This window comes from Orcinus orca, chromosome 1 (genome assembly GCF_937001465.1).
Source record: "Orcinus orca chromosome 1, mOrcOrc1.1, whole genome shotgun sequence".
Classification (NCBI taxonomy): Eukaryota; Metazoa; Chordata; class Mammalia; order Artiodactyla; family Delphinidae; genus Orcinus; species Orcinus orca.
In genome coordinates this window covers 190,453,229-190,470,638 of record NC_064559.1, presented here as the reverse complement: position 1 = coordinate 190,470,638, position 17,410 = coordinate 190,453,229, and the positions used below count along the sequence as shown (strand labels likewise).

Sequence of the window (17,410 nt, the reverse complement as noted above, 5' to 3'; positions counted from 1 at the left end):
CTTCAGAAATTGAGACTATAATTCATTCTGAGTCTTACAGAGTATTTAAATAGGGAATAACCAGCAATCTGAGGGACATCAAGAAAACTGACACAAACATACATCCAGGAATCTTTTATTGGTCACTTGTATGCCAGGTACCAGCATCAGAAAGAAAAAAAGGTGTTTCCACCTCAAAGAGCCCCTTGTCTCTTCATTTGCCTCTTCCTGTAGTGTTTCTCTCCTGAAAAAGAAGTGTACACCAGTGTGTTAATAATGCCCCAATTAATCAATGCCACCCAGGTTTTCCTAAGGGCTGGTCTCAGTCCCATATCCGCATTTATCATCCATAGATGTCCACTCAGATTAGGTTTCATCCTGGACCAGTCACAGCCTGAAAAAATACCTTGAGCTAGAATAGAACCACTCTCCCAGGAGAGGGGTGGGTAAGACTCCAAGGTTACCAAAACCAATAAGCATGAGCTCAAGCCATTATTGCATTCACAGTAGTCAGCCCTTGCTGTAAAGACACAGGGCTGTCCCTTCTGCCACATTCTACTCTGCAGGTGTGTTCTTGGCATTTAGCATAGGCAAATCCAGCAGACCAAGTCACACTGTGAACATTTATTTTTTGTCCTACGGTTATGAAGAGCCAACAAATACAGCACACAAGGCCAGATGTAAATGATATATTAAAAAGAAGACTTTTACACACAGACCTGAGTAGCCTTATTATCTACTGGCTACACTGCTTAGGGTGATACCAGTGAAATACTAATGGAAGCTGCAAGGAAGTTGTGTGAAAGCTTCTGGCAGACATTCAACTCGCCCAACTCTGTAGATCCACAATCGCAGAAGACGACAGCTTTACTGGTAACAGATCTTAGGAGGGAAAAAAAAGAACACTCGATCAGGAGTCAAGAAAGCTATGGATAAACCCCTCCCAAATACAGAAATATTAGTCAGCAATCACTATACCAGCTGCCCAGTTTCACATCCAGCCTCCCTTTAAGCCTAAGATTATCCCATTTTACAGGGGAGGAGGCAAAAAGTTCCAAGAGAATTCAACCTTGTTTGAAACTAGCCCACATGCTATATAAACAGACACCATGAGCATAGCTTCAGTACTACTATTCCTCCTCTTACGACCACCAAGACCAAGGTTCAGATCTGATGGGAAAGGGAACCGGAGGGTCAGGCTGTCTTCAACATCCAACTTTACCTTATTCTAAAGCATGGCTCCAGCAACAAGCTGGTCTTTTCAGATACTTCAGTATCAGGCACTGCCACTAAAACCTGGGGGCAACCTGCAGAAAAAAAGTGTGGAAGCTCTAAACCAAAAAGTTGATCCATACACAGAAGCTGACTTTTTTGATGGAAACACATGGACTCAGGTGGAAGGCTTCCAGCCCAGGTCCTGAGGTACTATAGGAAAGGCGAGTGGCAGCTGCAGGTATTATGCTGACCTGTGCTGTCAAAGTCTCTCCAAGTTGCTCTTGCATGCAGTTGGAGAGCCCATGGCCACAAGCCATAGCCCTTGGGAACATGCTGTACTGACCCACTAGGTAGCTCCCAAATTACGTCCCTACAGAAAACCTACCAGGTCCTGAGGCTGCTGTGTTCCATCACTGTCATGACCCCAGTCTTCACTCACCAGAAAGGTCAACTTCAGTCATCCTGGAATCTTCAATCTGGCACAGCTAAAAGGAGAACACAATTGTCCTGAATGATCTTAATCGTTCCCTTCATTTGGTCTTCAGATCTACGTTTTTTGACTAGCCTTTGGTCCTAAGTACTGATGCCATAAGCTTTTCAGGGCAATGACCCAAAGCACGACCAAGATCTGCAGCACCTGCCACGGGAATTTCCCAGTACAGATATCTAACCCACCCCCATCTACCCCTCCATGCTGGTTCTTGGCCTCTGCAAGCTACTTCTCAAAAGCCTTATTCTGTTAACTCTGTATGCATGACCCCATCAGTGGAACATTTCTGCTGGCCTCTGGAAATGTGTCAACTCTAATAAAGGTCTCTGGCTATACCTGAGAAATGGCAAGTACAATGGGAGCTGTCTTTTCCTGAAATGTTGCAGATCAGTTACAGCAAACAGAACAGCGACCGTCAAGGAAAACTGTCACTCTGGGCTCCTTTTTGACCACAGCAGCTATGTGGAAGCAGCTGCAGCTTCGACAAGGGCCACAGGGTAATCCAGGTCACAGGGCAGGCCCAACACTGTGTAGCCCTCAGACTCACCTAAATCCTGTGCATCAGGACTTATCACCAATTCATCTACTGGGACACTCTGGAGACTAAAAAAAGAGAACAAACATCATATAGGTCCCAATCACCACTTTGTTTTATTATATGCCAGTGTTGTGTCTCGTTTATCTTCACTGGACCATTTTATCATCCCCAGTTTTTATAAGACTTAGACTAAGTTACTTACCGAAAGTTGTCTATCAATGGAAAAAGTGACAAACCTAGGATTCAAAATAGTATCTGAATGACTAAAGCCCGTCCTCCGGAAAACCTTGTCCTTATACCCACCAAGGTGACTTCCTTAACATGTGCTGTGCAGCCAGATAATTTAGATGAAGGCACGGAAGGCACCTGCCCAAGATCACCGAGCAGCTAGCTGTCACAGGCCTATTCAAGGTCTGGCTGACTCCATCACGTGGTCTCCCCCCAAATTAAGCCACTTCAGTCCCAGAACTGCCGTGCTCCCGGCGGCCTGCCCGCGTTACTCACCCGTCACACCGGAGCACAAGGCCCTGCGGACCGAGGGGGGAGCAGGGCGCGGCCCTCACAGGTTCCGGCTCCTTTCACTGCGCATGCGGCCAATGTGGCCTTCCGGACCTTGATCCGACCAGGTCGGCAGGCCAGGGTCCTCCGTGCTGCGCTCAACATCCCCCAACCTCGGGAAGCAGGTCCGGCGAGTGTGGCGGCGGTGGCGCCGAGGCTAAGGCCGGGTACGGCGGAGGATGGGCGTAAACCTTAGCAAAGAACGCGAAGAGCCAAGAGAACAAGGACGCGGTAACCGGAGAAAAAGGTAGCTGCTCGCCGAGAAGGGGTTTATATAGGTCCCGCCCTTCGCGGCCGCGCCTGACAGTTGGAGCTGCGCGCCGCGCAGACTGCTGGGAATTGTAGTTCTTTCGCCACCAGCGCGGGCCGCGTGTCTGGCTCCCAGCCCCAAGCGCGTGCAGGGCGAGACCCTTTTCACCCAGATAGAGAAACCTTGTGGTTTCTTCCGGACCGGAAGAGGTTCCTCCTCCTTCCTTCAGCATTCAGTGAATGTCCAATACCGGGCACTGGGCTCACAGATACCGCTGTGCCATCTGGAGTTCAGTCCGGGGAAGACTTTAAACATCGAGAAGTTAACCGTTAACCCTGTGAGCTGAGAAAGGGCTGCGTTCAGACCGCCGTGGGCACGTGGAGGAGCAACGACTGAGTGATTTCGGGGAGGAGCTCTGTGAGATCTTCTCGGAGAGGGATCTTGGGGAGGGCTTCCTTCCCAAAAGTAAGAGGCGACTGATTACAGTACTCATGAGATGAATGCATTATTTATTCAAGCCTCATCTCTTCCGCTGATAGATAAAAAATTTTATTGAGTGCTTGCTAAGTACACTGTGCTCCATTATCTCAGCTAGTTTTCATTAACCCTGTGTGTGGGTATTATAATTATGCCTTTTTCACACATAAGGAAACTGAGGAATGGATCACACAGCTAGCAAGTGAGGTAAGGACTGGAATGCGGAAGTCCACCTCAAACAGCACACTCATAATCACTGTGCCATGTGCACGTTTTGTCCATAGAATGAATAAGCGTCAATATAAAAACGTAGTAATTGTCAAGAATTAAGCACCTATTCTGTGCTTAATCTATTCATCAGTTTTCATCCTTACATACACTTTAAAACGTTTTTATATTTACTTACACTTTAAGAAGTGTTACTATTATTCCCATTTTGTGGAGAAGGCGACAGACTGTATGAGGGTTAAGCAACTTTCTGATGACTTCCAAATGTGTTTCCGCTTTTCTTCTGAGCTCCAGACTTGATATCCTGCTGCTTCCGTGACATCTACACTTGGATGGCTATTTATTAATAGGCTTCTCAGAACACAGTCTTTCCTCCTCTAGACCTGCTTTTCCCCATCTCAGTAAGTCCTTAGGGTGACCCAGGACCCCTCTTCTTCTAATATCCCACTTCCAATGCATCAGCAAATCCTGTGTTCACCTTTAAGATGCGTCAAGAATCTGACTATTTCTGGACTTCCCTGGTGGTCCAGTGGTTAAAAATCCGCCTGCCAATGCAGGGGACACCGGTTTGGGAGGATGTCACATGCCGCGGAGCAACTAAGGCCGTGAGTCACAACTACTGAGCCCGCGTGCCACAACTACTGAAGCCCGCGCGCCTAGAGCCCGAGCTCCGAAACAAGTGAAGCCACTGAAATGAGAAGCCCGCGCACTGCAATGAAGAGTAGCCCCCGCTCACTGCAACTAGAGAAAGCTTGCGCACAGCAACGAAGACCCAACCCAGCCATAAATAAATGGGAAAAAAATGAAACTGTAAGTCTCTAAAATAATGAGACTAAGGCTCATTTAGCTCTTATATTTAGATCTGTGATACATTTTGAGTTAATTTTTGTGTATCATGTGAGGTAGGAATCAAGGTTTGGTTTTTTATTTATTGCTTATTGCCTATCCAGTTGTTCCACCTTCAATTTTGTAAAAGATCATCGTTTTCCATCCAATTGCTTTGGCAATCAGTTGACCATGGGATTCCCTGGTGGTGCAGTGGTTGAGGGTCCGCCTGCCGATGCGGGGGACATGGGTTCATGCCCCGGTCCGGGAAGATCCCACATTTGGAATAAAAGTTGAAGTCCCCATGATTGGCCTCTGAAGCCACAGGTGATTGCTCTCATTGCTCACCACTTGCTCCCCATTCATTCAGCTCCCTCTCTCTGGCCTCTGTGCTCTTGGCACATCCCTTGCCTGCTCCAACCTCAGGGCCTTCACTCTTGCTGTTCTTCCTGCCTGGAACTGTCCTCGCTGTATATCACAGACAACCACGCTGCTCGCTCCCTCTCTTCCCCTGTTTTCCTGTTCAAATGTCACCTCCTCGGACCACCCTATTTTTTTTTTTTGAAGATTTTTTTTTTTTTTGATGTGGACCATTTTTAAAGTCTTGATTGAACTGGTTACAATATTGCTTCTGTTTTATGATTTGGGGTTATTTTTGCTGCAAGGACTGTGGGATCTTATCTCCCCAACCAGGGATCAAACCTGCGCCCCCTACATTGGAAGGCAAAATCTTAACCACTGGACCACCAGGGAAATCCCCGGACCACCCTATTTTGATATAGCACCCTGCCACCCTTCAAGCTATGGCTTGTTACTTATAACACTTATTGCTCCCTGTCATCACATTTTATATGAGTTTATTTTCTGTCTTCCCCATTACAAGTGAGCTCTTCAAGAAAAGGAATTGTGTCTTTTTTCCCCACGGCTGTTTAAGTGCCAAGTATGTAAAAGATGGCCAGCATTTATTGAAATAATTACTAAGTGAATGAATTAATGAATGAATAAAACTTGGCCAAGGCCACATAGCTGGTAAGCATCATTTGGAACTAAAACTAAGATCTGTCTAATGCAAATGTGCACCTGCTACGATACACAGTAACCCCAGAACTATCCTGTGAGGTGGGTGCCATGATTTGCCTCACTTAGCAGAAGGGGAAGCAGGGTTGGAGAAGGGAAATGACTTGCCCCCTGCGTCACATAGGGAGTCCATGGCAAAGTCAGCTGACATCTGGATTCCAGCACCAGGTGCAGTCAGGGACAGGCACATGACCCCAACCCGCAGCAGGAACGTCTAGGAGAGGAAGTTCGAGGAGTCCGATGCTGACAGTGCACTCTGCCCACATGCTGACTGCAAAGGCTTCTGGGACGTCTGGGTTCAAACTGCCTTTCAAGCTGTTTCAATGCCTCTGCCTTTGCCCAGCTGCCCCAGCATGGAGGGTGCTTCCTCCCTGACCTCCCCGGCTCCCTCTTGTTCTTGGAGACCCAACTTCAGCTTCACCTTCTCCAAGAGGTCTTCTCTGACCCCGTAGCTCCCTCAGTCCAGCTCTGTTGTGGTGTTTGAATGAATAAATGAGTGAATGAATGAACAAATAGCATTTATCCACTTTTATTCATTCATTCATTCAACCATAAATATTTACCAAGTTCTACTTTGTGCCAAGCACTGAGGATACAGCCACTGGTCCTTGTTCTCAAGAGGCCTGAGCCTAGAAGGGAGACAGTGGACAAAAGGGCCTGTGACCTCACTGGCCAGTGAAGTAGGGGTTAGTTACCCTTTGACGAGCAGAAGGGGAGTGTTCCTGGCAGAGGGCTGAGAAGAGGCAAGATGTTCAGCATGGCTGGAGCACCAGTGGTGGGTAAAGAAAGGCGGGGGTGGAATGGGCGGAGGAAGATCTGCACAGCCCTGACGCAAAAACTGTTTTTCCAGCTGAACAGAGCAAGGTGATAAGAACATCCCGATGGAAGAATTGGGCAGGTGGGAGTGGGGCAGACCTTCCTGGTTTGGGCAGAGCTGGCCGGGCAGGTTCCTTCCCCAACATACATACCCTAGCTGATGCCCCCCCACCCCCCGGCTCCTGGAGGTGGAGGCAAGCAGAGACTTGGGACCCTTCAGGCTAGTGCAGGTGACCAAAAGCCAGGATTACTAGGAGACCTAACAAAATGTCTTCTCACAGATTTGCTTAGAGTTAGCCACAAGAAAACCTGGGCCTTCCCAGGTCCCCAAACTGTCCAGCCAGAAACAGACTTGCAGCTAGTCTGTCTTCGTGCTGAGTGATCTTGGGCTGGTTACTTAACTTCTCTGAGCATCAGTTTTCTCATCTGTAAAAAACACTGGGCAGGGGGGCTTCCCTGGTGGCGCAGTGGTTGAGAGTCCGCCTGCCGATGCAGGGGACACGGGTTCGTGGCCCGGTCCGGGAAGATCCCACATGCCGCGGAGCGGCTGGGCCCGTGAGCCATGGCCACTGAGCCTGCGCATCCGGAGCCTGTGCTCCGCAACGGGAGAGGCCACAACAGTGAGAGGCCCGCGTACCGCAAAAAACAAACAAACAAACAAACAAAAAAAACCCACTGGGCAGGGACTTCCCTGGTGGTCCAGTAGTTAAGAATCCGCCTTCCAATGCAGGGGACATGGGTTCAATCCCTGGTCGGGGAATTAAGATCCCACGTGCCACGGGCAACTAAGCCTGCACACTCTAGAGCCGGCACACTGCAACTAGAGAGAAGCCCGCGTGCCACAACGAAGACCCAATGCAGCCAAATAAATAAATATTAAACAATAACAACAGCAACACTGGGCAGACTAACACCTACTCACAAGGTTGTGTAAGGAGGAAATGTGATGATATGATGGTTTGCATTAGTGAGAACAACTTCCCACTGCCAATTTGCCACAACAAGTTAAACTGGTAACATCCGCCCACAGTGGGATAGTGGGATTAAACCAACAGGCAAGCTGTTTGGGACCGACCGGAGCTCCAGCCTTTATGTCCTGGGTGTCAAGAAGGCCAGACTGGAAAGAGTGGAGTACATCTTGAATGCAGATGTACCTGCTTTACCCTTGCCCCTAATCCAAGTGGGACCTGACCACTTAGCCCTGGTCCTTTGGGAACTTGCTTTGCGGTCCCCTTTTGTGACATCAAGGGGTAATGAAGAGTGAGACAAATCTGGATGTGAGGCCCAGCCCTACTGTGACCCGAGACGAGCCACACATCTGAGCTTCAGTCTCCTCAGCTCTAAAATGGGCACACTCTGGCCTTCTCAAAGGGTTGCTGTCCCAGAGCATAAGGAACTGACCATCTCACCTCATTAATGTTAGCTGTCCAGTTCACAAGCAAACTGCACTCCCTCTGGAATTGCGGTGGTCTGCTGCCTGTGTGCAAGTCCCTCTCTGGGCCCTGGGGCCCCGTGCAGGCAGGAGGGGAGGAAGCAGTGGGTGCTGTTGAACATTGACCCTGAACACTGAACGGGAGGCCCCAGGCCAGGGCCAGTGGGGCTCCAGGAAAGGGGCACCTTGGGGGGAAAGAGCACCTATAAACCAACTTTCTTCAGGGGTGTCTCCGGGTCCAGCAGCAGCAGGGGCCCGGCTGGGGGACTAATAGAGAGTGGGGCTGCAGAGAGAAGCCACCCCAGCGGATGAATACAGTGGACGCTCTGGTGCTGCTGGTCCCAGGCCAGTGCACGTTTGGTTATCGGTCCTCCCTAGTCCTTCTCCCCACATTATCTAGGTTAATCTCTTCATCCTTGAAGTAAGGGCTATCATCTCCATTTTACAGAGGAGGAAACTGAGGCTCGGAGCAAGGAAGTGACTTGTCCAGGTGTTTCCACCGGGCCCGGTGGTTTCCTCGGGGTCCGGGCCCAACCCCGGTGCTGAAGACGCCCCAGGTTCTCCAGTCCCGGGTCTGGGTGGCTCAGCGGCCGCCCTGAGGCGGGGGCGGGGCCCTGCGACTGGGCGGGGGCGGGGCCGCATAGTTAGTGGCTGGGCCCCGGGAGGCCAGACGTCCGACATGGAGGCGGGGGGCTGCCGCTACCAGTTTCGGATCGCGCTGCTGGGGGACGCGGCCGTGGGCAAGACGTCGCTGCTGCGGCGCTACGTGGCGGGCGCGCCTGGGATCCCGGAACCCGAGCCGGAGCTCGAGTCGGTGCCCACGGTGGGCGTCGAGTTCTACAGCCGCACTCTGCAGCTGCGGGCCGGGCCGCGCGTGAAGCTGCAGCTCTGGGACACGGCGGGCCAAGAGCGCTTCAGGTGCGCGGTGGGTGGGAGGTGGGGCGGGAAGGGACGAGAAGGGGCTGGCGTGAGGGGCCTCTGGCTGGGGCGGGGTCAGTCCTGGTCCACCTGGGCATGGGGATCCCTCAGAGGGGTCAGCCTCAGTGGCCCAAGTAGAGATCTGGGGGTCTCTGCCCTGGGCCTGGGTCCTTCACTCTTGAGTCCTTCATCCTACAGATAACAGCAGGTTGGGACTTCCCTGGCGGTCCAGTAGTTAAGAAACCGCCTTCCAACGCAGGGGGCACGGGTTCGATCCCTGGTGGGGGAACTAAGATCCCGCATGACTCCTGGCGCGGCCAAACAAACCAAAAACACAAAAAACAAACAAACGAAAATAAAGACCTGGCGCCCTCCCCAGAGGGATGTTCGATATTGAAACTTGGAGGCATGAATGACCTGGGTGCTGAGAGAGCCCACAGGAGGTCAGAGAGGGAGGTGTAAAGGAGATGTGAGAGGAAGAGAGATTCGTGTTGGCCATGAAGGATGTGTAGGAGTTTGCCAGGCAGAGAGTGGGGGAAAAAAAGACCTGAGATCAGGAAAACATGAGGCTTCCTCTAGGAATGGAGGAATGGTCAGGAGTGTATGGGAATCAAACTGCTGACTAACTGGGGAGCACACAGTCACTTGGGAGAGACAGATACGGGGAAAGAGAAGCACAGGGCAGTGTGAAATGAGCTTTGAGGGTGTGAGGCAGTCAGTGTACAGAGGGCGTGGTCTTGCATCGGGTGTCTTGAAGGCATAAGCCTCTCCCAACTTACTCCCTCCCACTGTCAGGTGCATCACCAGGTCCTTTTACCGGAATGTGGTGGGTGTCCTGCTGGTCTTTGATGTGACAAACAGGAAGTCCTTTGAACACATCCAAGACTGGCACCAGGAGGTCATGGCCACTCAGGGCCCCGACAAGGCGATCTTCCTGCTGGTTGGCCACAAGAGTGACCTGCAGAGCACCCGTTGTGTCTCGGCCCAGGAGGCAGAGGAGCTGGCTGCTTCCCTGGGCATGGCCTTCATGGAGACCTCCGCCAAAAATAACTGCAACGTGGACCTGGCCTTCAACACCCTCACTGATGCCATCCAGCAGGCCCTGCAGCAGGGGGACATCAAACTGGAGGACGACTGGGGGGGTGTCCGGCTCATCCAGAACACCCAAATCCCCAGGCCCCCCAGCAGCACACAGCACCCGGGCCCATGCAAGTGTTGACTCTGGGAGGGAAAGGGTTAAAGCAGTGTGGACCTCATAAGTGCTGGTGAGATGGGGAGTGTTAGTATCTCTCTGGAGGGCATATGGCAGAATCTATCCTGAGGGTTAATGTAAACAGTATCCTGGTACAGTCTTGTCTCCTGGATTTGGGGGTCTCAAGAGCTCAGCCCCTTTCTACTAGAAAGATCTAAGAGGCCAGGTGTGCAGCTTCCTGTCCTTGAGCCTGTTTCCTCCATGGTCAGAGAAACTCATAGAAGATCCCGCCTCACAGGGGGTTGTGGGCACGAATGAGATGATGAATGGGCTACGCTCAGCCAGAGCCTCCCACACAATGAGACTCGAATGGCAAGAACTGTCATCACTGCTCTTTCCTCCCTTGGCCGGGATGTGGCCATTTCTGGCAGCGTCCCTGGGCTCAGATGCTGAACCACTCAGCGTTTGGACGCTGCTGCACAGGCCAGGACAGGTGCAGGGAATTTCAGGCTGAGCCAGCCTTGGAGCCTCCTTAGGTCCTCAGGTTTGGATGAGAAAGTGTGCCCTCAAACCCAGGTTGCTGCCCAGTGCCCCTACTCCAAAGCCAGGGACTGGATCTGGATCTGAGAGGCAGGGATGAATATGAACAGCTCATCTGTTGGGCACACGGTGGACACTGTGATTAGCCACCAAGATCTCCCCTCCTCCCCACTGCACCTCCCAGCTGCTGGGAGTGCTGCCTGGTGGTGGAGCTCAGTTTAATCTCTCTGGGAACTGCCCACCCATCCGGGGCAGCCCACAATCCAGCGTCAATCTGTTCGGTCTATTGTGGGGCGGGGGCACTATTCAAAGGCCTGGCCCTCTTGTCTCAACTCTAGACAACTCTGAAGGAAAAACCCAGCTTCATCACTCTCCATGGGGTCACTTGAGGCCACTGTTACGACAACATCACAGCTAAATTCTCATGCTCAATCCTTTCTTCCCTTCCTCCCCGCAAGCAAGTATTGACCTCAAGAATCCCCTTGTAAAAGTCTGCACACTGAGTTCCCGCTCAGAATCTGCCTCCTGGGGAACTTAAGCTGCAGCAGAAACTGCTAGGCACAAGATGTCCAGCAGCAATGCAAGAAGGCTTTATGGAAGGAAGGATCTCAGCAGGTGTAGAGGGGGTATCTTGGGGGTGTCATTGTGCCAGCAGGCATAGGCAGGGCATGGGCAGTTGCCACAGCAAAAAGAGCACAACCGGGCTTCCCTGGTGGCGCAGTGGTTGAGAGTCCGCCTGCCGATGCAGGGGACACGGGTCCGTGCCCGGTCCGGGAAGATATCACATGCTGCGGAGCGGCTGGGCCCGTGAGCCATGGCCGCTGAGCCTGCGCGTCCGGAGCCTGTGCTCCGCAACGGGAGAGGCCACAACAGTGAGAGGCCCGCGTACCGCCAAAAAAAAAAAAAAAAAAAAGCTTTAAAATGAGCATCGGGAATTCCCTGGCGGTCCAGTGGTTAGGACTCTGGGCTTTCACTGCCGCGGGCCCCAGTTCCATCCCTGGTTGGGAAACTAAGATTCCGCGAGCTGCGTGTGTGGCCAAAAAATAAATAAATAAAATAAAATGAGCATCTACTCTGATCTGGGCTCTGGGAATACAGCAGTGAACATGACAGAAAAGCAGTCCTAGGGTCTAGTGGAAGAGAAAAAACCTGTAAGTGGAACTAAATGATTTCCAGTTGTAAGTGCTATGAAGACCACAGATCTGGAAGATGGGCCTGAGGGTGACGGGGGCCTCCTTTAGAGCAGGTGGTCAAGGAAGGCCTCTCTCAAGAGATGGCCTTTGATCTGAGACCTGGAGGAGGAGGAGGAAGAGCTGAGCTAAGAGTAGAGATCTAGGCAGAAGGAACAGTATCCAGCATTGATTGGGCACTTCTTATAGTATTATTATTCCATTTTACTGATGTTGAGACTGAGGCCTAGAGAAGTTAAATGAAACCAGTAAGTGAGGGAGGAGCCCTGAGGCAAGGGAGAGCTGGGCTCTTTCTAGGAATTGACTGGAGAGCTGAGTGCTAGAATGAAGTGAAGCAGCAGGGACTGACCCTCAACTTGGTCTGTGTGTTCTCATCTCCCAGAGCTTCCCCGGACAGGAGTACTGGTCTACTAAACTGAAGCTTGTTTGGGAGATGAGCAGCTGGTCCTGAGGATGGTGGTGGGGATTTGGCTGTCAGGTGCTCAAAAAAAAAAAAAAAAAAAAAAATCCCCAAGTCCCTGGAGAAAAAAAGAAAAAAACTGAGCTTCTCCCCTCTCAGAATCCTGGCCAACTGTGGAAGAACCAGCCTGAAGGCCCTGCGCACCCAGGGCAAGGTCCACCAACAAGGACGAGATGTTGCCTGTTGTTTCCAACTGCCTCCCTTGAGGAATGTTCAGCAGACTGTAGTCACACATCTCTCTCAGCCTCAGTTTCCCATCTATAAAATGGGGATAATAATAGTTTATGTCTCACAGGGTTGTTGTGAAGATTAATGTATTATGTGAATTCCTACAATATGTATGGGCTCACACGCTGTGACCTATTTCTATTGCTTATTATTATTATTACTATTACTATTATTTCTATGACTTATTATTAACCTTGAAGCAACCTTGTAAGGTCAGGCTGATCTTGTACATTTCAAAGACAGGAACCTAAAGTCCAGGAGGGGAAACTGACGTGGCTCAGTCAGTAAACCCCAGGCCAGCTCAGTGTTCCAACAGCCTTGTCCACCACCTCAGGCCAGGCCCAGAACGTCCTACCTTATGCTTTAAGGCTGTGATGCCACACTCACAAGCACCATCAGTGTGGCAAAACCTCTGGAGACTGTAAATGGCTTTAATGAGTGATTCTGACCCAGCAGTAGGAAGCAGCCCTGCCCAGCCCACTAACTAGAGGAAAGGCACAGAATAGGACTGGAGAATGGGGAAGTGGCCGAGAGGGGCATGCCCTCCTGAGGGCTGCCCACTGTTCAGAAGTAGGCGCCCTCTCTCCTGGGAACAGGCCCCGCATCCAGTTTGCCATCACTGTCGTGGTTCAGGCTCCGCGGTCTTTAGTGTAGATTATGCCACCCCTCTTGAGGGTCTCAGGCCAGTAGGGTGTGATTTAGCATCCACATTGCCCCAGGGGATCTTTTTAAAATACAGATTTGACCTGCCTGCCGCCCTCCTAGAATCCTTCCCTGGCTCCCCCTGCCTACAGGGTAAAATCCGAACCCTTTCCCCCCAGTCCAATCTGATCTGGTCCTACAGCATCTCCACCCACTTTGCCCAGGTTCCCAACCACCTGCAGCCCTGGGCTTTGCACATGCGGTTTCCTTTGCAGGGAAGGCCCCAACACTTTCCCCTCTCCCTGTATTATCTGATCTGCCTGCACCACTCAGAAAAAGATCACCTCCTAACCATCGCATTATCCCAGCTGCCAAAAACAGGGCAAGCTTTGTGGTCAAAACTGGTTTTGAATCTCAGCTCTACTATGTACAGCTGTGGGACCCTGGGGAACCCACTTCATCTCTGTAAGCCTCAGTGGACTCATCTGTAAGTTGGGGATAATAATACCTAACTCAAAGGTTTTAGAAAGGATTAGATGACAAATCAAAGGCAGTACTTGTCACACACAGGAATTCACAAGATGGACGTCCCCTTCTTCCCCTGAGGGTTTTACTATTAATCACTTTTAGGGAACAGAGACTACCAAAGTACACACTTTGGGGAAATAACAAGGATTCCAGACTCTAACAAAGCTCTTAAAAGATCCGGACCCCCTTCCAGAGATACGGGCTGGGCTCTGCTTTCTTACCAAGAGTGGCGTTCCAGAATCGTCCCTTCAGGTCTATCCCCAGGTTATTCTGAGCAAGCAAAGCTAGCTCTCCAAGGCAGCACCCTGGCCAAATCCTCCAACCATAGCAGCATGGACAAGGTCAGGCTACCTGGCCTCCAAGGCTTTCCATGAGCTGCTTCCTCAGCCTGAAAACCTTGCAATCCAGGCTTGAATCCATCCCCTTTGCCCTTTAGAAGGAACAGAGCCAAAAGTCTGCCACCCATGGGGCCCTTTCTGACAACAATGCCTGCTCTGGGAGCCACTGAAACCTAGTGGATGAAGAGGGAAGACCCATCCCACCCACACTGCACAGGCTGGAACGGAAGCAATCTAGGTGGGAACCCAGATCTATCCTCTGCCTCTGAGTCTCAGTCTCTTCATGGTGAAATAAGAATGAGTCCTACCTCACAGGTTTGTTAGAGGATTAAATATGACGACGTGTGTTAAGTGCCTAATAAATGTTAAGTTCCTTCTGCCAACAAGCCCCCTCTGTGTCTTTCATGTGTCCTTCCCGTGCCTGGAATGACCTTCCTCCATATCTGTCAAAACTCTGTTCACCCTTCAAGGCTTAGTCCAGCCTAACATACCAGTTCCTTCTCTGAGCCTTCAGGGCATTAACAAGTTGGCTCTCTTTGCAGATTTCAGGCACTGTTGTACCTTTTTGCCCCACTAGAGGGTAGCTCTTCAAGGCCAGGGCTGATTCCCTTGGGGAGGCTGCCTTTGGCAGGGGAACGCGGGGCTTTTTAATACAATTAGGGAAAATTTAAAACATAACCAAGAGTAAAGAAACTAACGCAGATGTAGAGAACGGACGTGTGGACACGGGGTTGGGGGGGAAGGTGGGGCGGGAAGGGGAGGGTGGGATGAACTGGGAGATTAGGCTTGACATAAATACGCTACCACGTGTAAAATAGCTAGCTAGTGGGAACCTGCTGTATAGCACAGGGAACTCAGCTTGGTGCTCTGTGATGACCTAGATGGGTGGGATGTGCAGGGGAGGGAGGTCCAAGAGGAAGGAGATATTATGTATACATATAGCTGATTCACTTCACTGTACAGCAGAAACTAACATGACATTGTAAAGCAATTATACTCCAATAAAAAAAAAAAACTAGTATAAAGTAGTTTGAAGAACTTCTTGTACTCATAACTCAGCTTCAACAAATACCAGCAGGAATGGCCAGTCTTGTTTTACTCTCCCTTCTCTTTATTAATGTTATTCTTAGGATCCTGGCCCTGGAGGGGGAACTAGTGCTCGGTCTGTGGTTGACAGGTGTGGGAGGATTTCTCCAGGGCCCCTGGCTGGGACATGTCCCATGGAAGTCCCAGTGTTGGGAGAGGCAAGCCTCACACTGCACAGCCCTCCCTCCTGTCGGTACAGACCTAGGGCTGGGACTCAGGCCAGCAGAGAGAAGGAAGGACATCCTCGCATATGGGGGCTGTGGTCTGCCGCCCACGGTCTTTCAAGCTACACCTGGGGACTTCTCAGGATCGGTACAGGGCCTCTATTTTGTGGAAGTCCTGCTTCTGTCCTGAAGGGACTCAGTTCTGCATGGTGGTTTCAAATGGCACTCTGTCCCAGAGGCTTCACTAAGCCTGGGTCTGGGCATATCCTGGGGAGCCTAGACCCAAAAGCCCCTGATTGCCTTTGGGTTCTGGCTCTACGTCTCTCACTGCAAGTCTGAGCCAGCCCCAGACCACGTGGTTTATGCTTCGGTTCTGGGCTCGCTTCTCCTCCTGGCTGGTCTCCTGCACCACGTGGATCCTCTCTGGCAGTACCAGTTCCACATCCTCCTCCTAGGAGGCCCAGATGTGGACAAACCATCCTTGTTGAGACACTACGTGGAGGGCATCTTTGTCGAGGGCGTCGCCCAGGCAGTGGCGGTGGACTTCTCAGTGCCCTTCATGGAGGCAGAGCCTGGGGGTCCAGCTGGCCAGGAAAGGTCACCACCCACGCCTGAGGGGGCGAGCCCACCCATCAGGAAGAGAAGGGGCGTTGGTGGCCATGACAAAGATGAACTCTGGACCAAGAGCACAGGTCTGAGTCCTGGCCTACCCTGTGACCACGGGCAGGCCACATGATCTCTCCAGACCTCGATATCCTTACCTGTAAAATAAGAGGCTACACTGGTGACTCTGAGGGCCTTTCCTAACTATAGGGAACTGTGAGAGCTTAGTCCAGCTCTGTCTTCCTCCTCCCTGCTTCACCTCATGCAAGAGGGGCCCTCTCCAGGATGGCTTCATCCCAGATGGCTTCTTCTGTGTCCTCAAAACTCACGCCCGTTTTTGTGACCACCTCCTACACCTGCCTTTTGGTTCATTCTTTCTCAGGAAAACCTCAAGCCTTATTCCTTTACCTTTAGTCCAAATTAACTGCAGCCAACTTCTTGGCTGGTCCCCCTCCTGCCTGCTTCCAATTCCACTGGCAGCCAGAGCAAGGTTTTTAACATGTAGATATAATCACGTCAATCCTCCGTCTAAAACTTTACTGGCTCCCCATTACCTGTGCAGTGGTTTTCAAACGTTTTGTTTATATGCCTGTTTTTAGCGTCAGAATCTTCTTGTCAGATGGGATCTTTCTCACAGCCCTGAAATCCTCCACAAGTAAAAGAGAGATTGCTCAGGCTGAAGAGAGGTGGGAAGCCCAGAGCCAGCCTGCTGGGCCTCCCACACTATGTACCACCTCCCCCCGCCCCCCGCAAGACACACACATGGCGGCCTCCAAAGCATGAGCACTGGACCCCATCACTAGGCCTGAGGGCTGTCCACCCCCAAGCTTACCCTGCTCATCTCCGGCCATTCTCTCCTCATGTGGCACCTTGTGCTTTAGCCACAGTGATGCAGTGACTTCTTTATACCTCCGGACCTTTGCATGCGCTGTCACTCCCACCTCTGTCCCCACAGGACCTGGTGAGATAGTTTAGAGCACAGTTAAGAGTGCAGGTTCTGGAGTCAGAGGGACTTGGTTGAAATCTCAGCACCAACACTACTACCTGTGTGATCTTTTTTAAAAATTAATTAATTAATTAATTTTTGGCTGTGTTGGGTCTTCGTTGCTGCGTGCGGGCTTTCTCTAGTTGTGGCAAGTGGGGCCTACTCTTTGTTGCGGTGCGCGGGCTTCTCATTGCAGTGGCCTCTCTTGTTGCAGAGCACGGGCTCTAGGTGCGCAGGCTTCAATAGTTGTGGCACGTGGGTTCAGTAGTTGTGGCGCACGGGCTTAGTTGCTTCGCGGCATGTGGGATCTTCCCGGACCAGGGCTCGAACAGGGAAGAACAGGGAAGAATCCGCCTGCCTGGTTGGCAGGCGGATTCTTAACCACTGCGCCACCAGGGAAGTCCTACCTGTGTGATCTTGAGTAAATTACTTAAACTCTAAATTTTAGTTTCCTCATTGGTAAATGGGATTAAATGAGATATTGCAAACAAAGTGCTTGACAAACACTTGTTTCTTCAGGTCTGTTGGGAAAACAAGCTTATCCACAGAAGGTGCTTAGCATAAAACATGGCACTTAATACGGACTCTTACCAAGACCCTCCCAACACTGGAGCACAGGAATTCACCAGCCCTGCCACCCCTTGGGCTCCT

At 51.2% G+C, this 17,410-nt stretch overlaps 1 protein-coding gene, 1 long non-coding RNA gene and 4 other non-coding genes across 13 annotated transcripts; 1 reads left to right on the top strand and 5 right to left on the bottom strand.

Annotated features, from left to right (window-relative positions):
• Positions 1 to 293: 293 nt before the first annotated feature.
• Positions 294 to 367, bottom strand: LOC117200251 (small nucleolar RNA SNORD99). The gene has a single exon (XR_004481731.1). It is a non-coding gene; the product is annotated as a small nucleolar RNA SNORD99 (small nucleolar RNA).
• A 225-nt stretch (positions 368 to 592) lies between these two features.
• LOC117200165 (uncharacterized) lies at positions 593 to 2,877 on the bottom strand. 8 transcript variants are annotated; one of them, XR_004481642.2, is made up of 5 exons: positions 2,727 to 2,877; positions 2,232 to 2,287; positions 1,580 to 1,679; positions 1,202 to 1,286; positions 593 to 861 (listed from the first exon to the last, which is right to left on the bottom strand). It is a non-coding gene; the product is annotated as an uncharacterized LOC117200165 (long non-coding RNA). The 8 variants fall into 8 exon arrangements; XR_007478302.1 differs by having other exon boundaries at positions 593 to 1,286; positions 2,425 to 2,877; XR_007478305.1 differs by having other exon boundaries at positions 593 to 1,286; positions 2,526 to 2,877.
• On the bottom strand, positions 1,048 to 1,174 carry LOC117200241 (small nucleolar RNA SNORA61). Its single transcript, XR_004481722.1, has one exon. It is a non-coding gene; the product is annotated as a small nucleolar RNA SNORA61 (small nucleolar RNA).
• On the bottom strand, positions 1,403 to 1,530 carry LOC117200239 (small nucleolar RNA SNORA44). The gene has a single exon (XR_004481719.1). It is a non-coding gene; the product is annotated as a small nucleolar RNA SNORA44 (small nucleolar RNA).
• Positions 2,045 to 2,179, bottom strand: LOC117200234 (small nucleolar RNA SNORA16B/SNORA16A family). The gene has a single exon (XR_004481715.1). It is a non-coding gene; the product is annotated as a small nucleolar RNA SNORA16B/SNORA16A family (small nucleolar RNA).
• A 5,637-nt stretch (positions 2,878 to 8,514) lies between the features above and the next one.
• On the top strand, positions 8,515 to 10,152 carry RAB42 (RAB42, member RAS oncogene family). Its single transcript, XM_004266582.3, has 2 exons — positions 8,515 to 8,803; positions 9,599 to 10,152. The coding sequence occupies exons 1-2, from the start codon at positions 8,565 to 8,567 to the stop codon at positions 10,020 to 10,022; spliced, it is 663 nt and encodes a 220-aa protein (XP_004266630.1). The 5' UTR covers positions 8,515 to 8,564; the 3' UTR covers positions 10,023 to 10,152.
• Positions 10,153 to 17,410: the final 7,258 nt, after the last annotated feature.

Coding starts and splice junctions, on each gene's coding strand:
- RAB42 (XM_004266582.3), top strand. CDS start 8,565: ATGGAGGCGGGGGGCTGCCGCTACCAGTTTCGGATCGCGCTGCTGGGG. Junction 8,804..9,598: donor GCGGGCCAAGAGCGCTTCAG/GTGCGCGGTGGG, acceptor TCCCACTGTCAG/GTGCATCACCAGGTCCTTTT.